Here is a 7268-nt window from a genome sequence, read left to right as displayed (position 1 = left end):
ATATGGTTGGAGGTTGTTGGCGGTCCAAAATAGGAGAAGGTATACGTGATTCCTATGAAAAAATTCTATCGCTTTAGGTGTGAAATGCAAGGAATAGGGACTTCCTCATAGAGCGAGGAACTTAATTGGAAGAGCCTCTCGGCTATGCGGGAGACAATATTAAAGCTTACATCTGAGCTAGAAGCGGCCAAGGAAAAAGAAAGGCTTAGAGATGCTCAATTCCTTGATATGCAAGCTCAGATTAGAACTCTTCTTTCTACTGGAGCTTTTCCGTTGCCCCAGTCTCGTGAGTCATCGTTAGAGGCTCGACCTCCACGTGATTGTTTCTCCCGTCTTCCTCGTGATCATTTCTCCCTTACTCCCCGTAATCGTTCTCCCCGTCCTCCACAAGACTGTTCTCTATATCGTCTTGTAGATGAAAGTTCATCAGATGGTGATGATGTTATAAAAAATACCCCTTGACCAATACTTTCATATACTTTGAACTACACTAATAAAACTAGTTTTGAATTAGATTGAACAATTTTTAATTTGTTGTAATTAGTTTTTGCTTAGTTTTGGATTTTGATATTCAATTGAGCTTTAATTTGTTAGTTTTAAAGTATTAATTGGATGTTTGGTTGTTGTTGGATATTTGGTTGGATTTGTGGTGAATTGGGGATTGTATAAGGTGAATTGGTGATTATTAGATGTGAATTGGGGGTATTGGTATACTGTTATACTGGGTATATTGTTGTTGTTGTAATTGGTGGTGGGTGGGCTTTCGTTGTGTAAAGATCCAATAATTAGCCGGCCCAACTAGTTTTATTAGTCAGATGAATGGACAAGAAAAGTCCAAAGAAAAGGAGTTCTTCGGCCTTCAAGTTTTGTTTAGGCCTTCTAGCTTACGTCAGGCCCCAAGCTAAGCTCTTTATTTATCCGCGTCAATTTTCCACTTCTTTCCAACCGTCTCATCAATTACGTCTCTTACTCAATACCTCTGAAAGACTCTGTAAATTCTTCATTTTTACCTTCCTCATTTGATCATGGCGTCAACCGGTCACAATAATCTCAATGCAAAACTCGTAAGTCTGATTCATGCATGCATCAATTCCTCCTTTTTATTGCTTCTGTTAAAAGCTTTTTTCTTCTCTATCAATCATTTATGGATTAAATTTGATGGTGAGTTTAATTGACTGTTCAGGTGTTATTAGGGGACATGGGAGCTGGTAAATCAAGCTTGGTTATACGATTCGTCAAGGGTCAATTCCTTGAATTCCAGGTATTTTTCTTTCTTAACAAGCCTTCAAATTTTGACTTTTTAGGGGTTTTTCCCCTAGTTCTCAAGTTCATGTAATTTGTTGATGATCACAGGAATCGACGATCGGAGCAGCGTTCTTTTCGTCAACGGTGTCAGTTAACAATGCTACGGTGAAGTTTGAGATCTGGGACACTGCTGGTCAGGAGAGGTACCACAGCTTAGCGCCTATGTACTACAGAGGTGCTGCAGCTGCTATCATCGTGTATGACATCACAAGCACTGTAAGATTCTTTTTATCAACAACTACCATTCAATCCATAACTAGTTGGAGTCAGCTATATATAGCACTCCCTTCACGTCGTGTTGTTTGACTAGACACGGGATTCAAGTTAAAAAGAAAAACTTTTGAACCAAATCTTAGATATTGTTGTGATTGTAAATTATATCATTAAGGGGTCAAATGAGAAGTTTATAGTTAAATTATTTCTAAATATAGAAAAGTATCTTTTTTCGAACTAAAAAGGCAAGTGCAGCGTATAAATTGGGTCAGAGAGAGTAATATTTATTCAGCTCATTGGTCTGCTTCAACTTGTTCCACATGGATTACGATGAGGATTGCTAAAGGGCTTATAACTATCCCACCTGATCAAGTTAGTCTCATGGGTTCGGCCCTCATGTTCAGTCTGCTAATCAAATAGCAATTGAATGGGTCTTATGAATGCAATAATTTTGGCTTTATACTAGTTGCCTGAATGCATTGGTATTGCAACGTGAAAAGGAATAATAGAGTAATCGGGAACAGAGGTAGCTTCATTTTGTGCATTAGCTTGCAAGAACTACATTTATGCTTATTCTTCACTTACTTGTTCTCTTTATGCTTTTATGGACATTTTGGACCCTGGAGAGCAGCTGGCTTGAGTGGATTCAAGCAGTAGTTTGATTTGTCATTCATGTTGAATTAGGACTACAGGCAAAATATTTGTTCATGTTTGCTTTTGCTTTCCCTTTGTCGATTTTGCTTCTGCATAATTATCATTATCATCAGGGTTGGAGCTAGAAATTTCAATTCAAGGGGGGTGGGGGACAATTATAAAGTCTTAAACAATTTAAGTTAGCGTTTTTCTCTTAGGAATGGCCGTTTCACTAAAATTGTAAAAAAGTTATTAAAATCTTAAGGAGCTAGAAGATCATTTTCCTAAATTTCATTTGTTCGGCGTCTTACGGCCAACACTTGGCAATGGGCAGCATCACGCATGTTTATCTAACTCTTTGCTGTGCATGTGTGCTGTCTAATTGTGTGTGCCTATGTCTATGCATGTCAATTTAGATAATATCATTTTCATTCTTGGTGTAATCTTCTTTTACCTTCTTAATTTAGGAATCATTTGCACGAGCAAAAAAATGGGTTCAAGAGTTGCAGAAGCAAGGTGCTTATCTCTCAAGTTATCTACTTTATTCGAATCGAGAAGTTCGAATATTCTTTCTTTATCAGTTTATTGCAAACAATATAGAGATCTACAAACATCTTTTTTATCCGTTTCTCTGTGTTGTCCTGTACTCCATTACTTTATTTCCTTATGACTCAAATAAGGTTATTAAAGGTATCATAACTTCATCTGAATATATTTTTCGGTAAAGTGAAGTAATTTTTTAACAATTGCACAGGTAATCCCAACATGGTCATGGCTCTTGCTGGAAACAAAGCCGATGTGGAAGATAAGAGGAAGGTGACTGCAGAAGTAAGTGTTTTCTTTCTTTCTTTCTTTCTTGTGGCCTTGTGGGTATACGTGGTGACGCCTACCATATTCTTATTTGAGGTTACTTTGATTGCATTGCACTTTTCCAACCATCTGATTGGAAGCACAGTTCTTGTATTGATTTCATCATATTGTGTCTGGTCTCAATTCTATAGTATAGTTCTACACATTTCCTATCTCTAGACTGTTATGGAATTTGTAAAAAGTAGTTATGAATGTTCTCATTTTGTCTATTTAAGTTTTAGGACAGGTGTTTATTATTCATTGAGGATAACTGATTTTTGAAAGAGAAACATGTTACTGGCCTCTAGATACCTGGTTCAAATAATGTAAAACTGAAACACTCATTGTTGTGGTCTGTGGGAATCAACTTGTGCAATCCAGAGCTAAAGGAAAAGTCTGCTGGCTTTCCTTTTTCCGAAATGCTATTCTATAATTGAGTTTTTTGCAATTAAAAGATATGTAATCAGAACTTGGCATTTGTTATTAATAACTTATTCTACTGGGTTAGTCACTTTCCATTTTCTAAGATATACCATTAATTGGTTAGTTAAATTTCTTGGCTGTTTTGTGGTTCCTGATATATAGTTTTCTTGATACGGCTTTCGCAGGAAGCACGCCTGTACGCAGAGGAAAACGGTCTTTTTTTCATGGAAACCTCTGCCAAAACTGCTACCAATGTCAATGATATTTTCTACGAAATAGGTATATTCCATTGTTTTGTTGGTGTGCATGTTTCCTTTTATTGGTCTCTTTGTTTTTCATCTGTTCTTTTCAATGGCTTATGCCACAGTAGGTGAAACATTCTACTACTCAGGCTTCTGAAATTTGACTGTGTAATTCAAATGTACAGGGTCAGTCTTGTCTTATAGGTTTCCTTGTTATCCTTGTGCTATGCAATACTCAGTTTTTGTGGGCATAGTTTTAAGGAATTGTCTGGCCGGCAACATTCACCCTCTCTTAAGATATAAAAGATGTTTGTTGGCTTATGTTTACTAGTTGCAGTAGTTGCTAAAAAGCTCAGCAGTGTTCTTTCCTTTTTCTTTTCTTTGGGTAAGACTTTGGGTATTTTACTTGCACAAAAAAAAAAGCCTTAGTTTTAGCACATGAGACATATATGTCGATTTCTGACTGGAAAAATCAAATGGTTGCAAATTGTTACAAGTACTAGCTTCTTGAGGCAAACAGGACTCCAATGGCTAAATGGTTCCAAAGCATAGTGTGAGAGCTACATTGCACTCTTCTGGATATATTAGAGACTTCTCCGGTGCCATTTGATTTTGCTATCTCTCAGCTCACTGTATGATAACCCTTTTTAATCCAACCATATTATAGGTCGGTTCTGTGTAATCTCATCTACGTTCTAACTGATCTGGGAGTGAATGAGAAGCTTGTCCTGGAATACATAAATGGTTATTCGAACAGTAATTTAGCAATCCTAGCATGCATCTCTTATTGATTCAAACTTGAACTAATCCCAGCTGATGTTAACTGCAATATGTAAATTTCCTAACAAATTTCATGCTACATGAATCGCAAGATTGTGTACATTCATTTATGTCAGTTACAAGCGTATGCTCTTGTCACATGAAGAAAACTATAAGATTTTGCAAAAGCAGTGTTTTGTATTGATTAATAAATGTCCCCTCAGCTTAGCTCCTCGCATAATTGGTGGTAAATCTTACTTTTTGCTCTGTGAACCTAAGTTATCCATGTTATAGGTAGCTCTTATAAATCCTGGGATGTTTTTGGTTAATGCGCTGATCACCTACTGCTTGAGAAATTGCAAATGGTCTTCACTAATTTGATCTATTTCACTGATGGATTGGTTATCTGCTAATTCAACCTAACAAAAGTTAAAGGTGCATACCTGAATACTTTGGTACCTGCACTTAAACGTTACTAACACAATGCACCCTGACATGTTTTTCAGAGCTTTAGTGTGCTTCAAACCAAGATGTCCAGTTTAGGCTAGCTTCAATGTCAGTCATTGAGTACACTCTAGATTTGGTATACAATTGGACCACATGACATTATTTAGGAATTCTCTTTTTGGGACAATGACTACATAATTGCGTCCATTTTTTCTTGTTTATGTTTTATATTTTGGTTGTTACTTCCTAGACCGTGCTTTTAGGAGGTCTCTCACTTCTATTTTGCATGTCAGAGAAGTTAAATTTCTCTTTAGTTACCTGCTGCCCTAACTTCTGAGTTGGAATCCTACAGCTAAACGGTTGCCTAGAGCTCAACCTGCACAAAATCCGGCAGGAATGGTACTAATTGACAGACCAGCGCAGGGATCAAAAGTTGCATCATGCTGTACTTAAGTATTATCATCTCTATCGCTCCATTCATTCCGTGAACATCACCCATCATTTCCAGACGTTGCTTGCTTTTCATGCTGTGCTGGTACTGGGTTTGAAGTCAGGAAAATGGGAGCCGCGTTGTTTACTCTGAAATACCCAGTAGAATATGTAGACTATGTACTCTTTTGTTTGTTTAGTCTGTAAATAGTTGGAATTTCCTACGACCTCTTACCCCCAACTTATCATTGATAATTGGACCCTGTTACTCCCAAAAAACTATGTATAGCAGTATAGGTTAATAAGTTTTGCCCAATTAAGTTAAGATTGGAGCAGCAGAACTCAAATGCATATTGCGAGGCAGTGATTAGATAATAAAAAATTTAAAAAAGATTCGTTTAAGGTCAAGATGATTGTAACTGAAATTAATCCGCTTGATAGAAACCATTGTTTTAAAAGGGGGAGCGTCCGGCGGAGCACGTGAAAATTGCGTCTCTTAATAAAAGAGTTGTATATACTAAGTATAAACTATGTATAATAGAAAAACGTCCAAATAAATGCTACATGTATTTAAATGAAAAAATGAGCGTAGTTATATTTTAGCGCGATAGAAATTAAAACTATTAGATATTTATAAGAATATCAACAAAAAAAAAAAAATTGGATGGTATTAGTGCCACTTTTTTATCTTGTGCTTTAGTACGACAATGTCTGCATTTCAACTAAAAAGTACATAATAATAACTATATTTCAGTAATAATTCCTGAATTTGGAGAGCTGTTGCTTTTTCGAACATTTATGTACTACTAATATGTGTAGTAGATATATGAACTTTCCTTCACAAGCTTATTAAGAAAAATGGAGGGTACAATCTAAAGGATAAAGAATTACAATTTTACCTCTGAAATTCTACCTTTGGTATATTTTACCCTTAAACATCATATAGCGAGTCAATAGGTTTTCATGCATAAATTTTTGGAGCGTGGAAAAATTAGTTTATTTTGAGAAATATTTTTTTTAAAGTGCTTTTTTAAAATTACTTTTGGTGAGAAGCAATTTTTGTTTAGCTAATTAATTTGAAAAACACTTCTAAGCAGCAATAATGTTTGGTCAAACTTTTAAAAAGTACTTTCAAGTGTATTTTCTCAAAAGTGCTTCTCAAAAAAGTGCTTCTGAGAAAAATCTACTTTTTTTTTGTTTCTCCAAAATTGTTTCTGCTTCTAATCAAAAGCACTTTTTTTTTATTGGAGAAGCTTGGCCAAACATGCTATAAATCTCCCCGTAAGGTTATAATTTCAGGATCATACCTGAAACTTACAATTAAATATTATATCAGTTGTATTAACTACCTTGGATTCAATTAATAATTATTTATCGTAATAAATGAATAAGTTAAACTAACTTCTAACTTACGTTTCATTTCGTTAATATTATTTCTCTTTGTTTCTTTTTTGCTTCTCCAAGGGAGGCCTAAACTCTCACTAAAATATCAAGTACGTCTGCAAAAGATATTAAAAGAAAATATATTTAAGTTAGTAATAAATTATTAAGTAAATAGAAGTAGAATATTATTCATTCATTTAATATAAAATTAATCGATGAAATGTGAAGAAATTAAATGAAACCAAAAGAAATCACCCGATATTTTCCCTTGGCGCATTGGACTACCTCTTCGAATGAAACATAACCTTTTGAAGAACTAATGGTATAAAATTTATTATTGCAATCTTTTGACTATGCTATCTTTACAAGGTAGGGGTAAATTCTGCACATACACTATCCTCCCTAGATCCTACTTGTGGATCGTGCAAAGTATATTTTTGTTATTGTTGTTATTTGTTGCAATCTTTGAATATAGTACTATTATTGAATACAATCTCAAGCTCTTTGTACACCAAACGAAAATTAGGATTTAGACCACTTATGTGGCTGTTTATGATGTAATAGGTCTGGCTTTGTTCTAAATAT

At 35.1% G+C, this 7268-nt stretch overlaps 1 protein-coding gene across 1 annotated transcript; it reads left to right on the top strand.

The window, feature by feature from the left end:
• Nucleotides 1-930: 930 nt before the first annotated feature.
• LOC104246463 (ras-related protein Rab5) lies at nt 931-5625 on the top strand. Its single transcript, XM_009802272.2, has 7 exons — nt 931-1064; nt 1184-1261; nt 1354-1521; nt 2619-2667; nt 2906-2979; nt 3609-3702; nt 5224-5625. The coding sequence occupies exons 1-7, from the start codon at nt 1026-1028 to the stop codon at nt 5322-5324; spliced, it is 603 nt and encodes a 200-aa protein (XP_009800574.1). The 5' UTR covers nt 931-1025; the 3' UTR covers nt 5325-5625.
• The last annotated feature ends 1643 nt before the right edge of the window (nt 5626-7268 follow it).

Source organism: Nicotiana sylvestris, chromosome 2, assembly GCF_000393655.2.
Source record: "Nicotiana sylvestris chromosome 2, ASM39365v2, whole genome shotgun sequence".
NCBI classification, from domain to species: Eukaryota; Viridiplantae; Streptophyta; class Magnoliopsida; order Solanales; family Solanaceae; genus Nicotiana; species Nicotiana sylvestris.
Note: the sequence above shows the minus strand (reverse complement) of the source record. Positions and strands in the feature narration are given on the sequence as shown.

Excerpts from the sequence above, each read along its gene's own strand:
- LOC104246463 (XM_009802272.2), top strand. The coding sequence starts at position 1,026 with ATGGCGTCAACCGGTCACAATAATCTCAATGCAAAACTC. Across the intron at positions 1,522-2,618 it reads TGTATGACATCACAAGCACT|GAATCATTTGCACGAGCAAA; the intron begins GTAAGATTCTTT and ends TTCTTAATTTAG. Across the intron at positions 2,668-2,905 it reads TCAAGAGTTGCAGAAGCAAG|GTAATCCCAACATGGTCATG; the intron begins GTGCTTATCTCT and ends ACAATTGCACAG.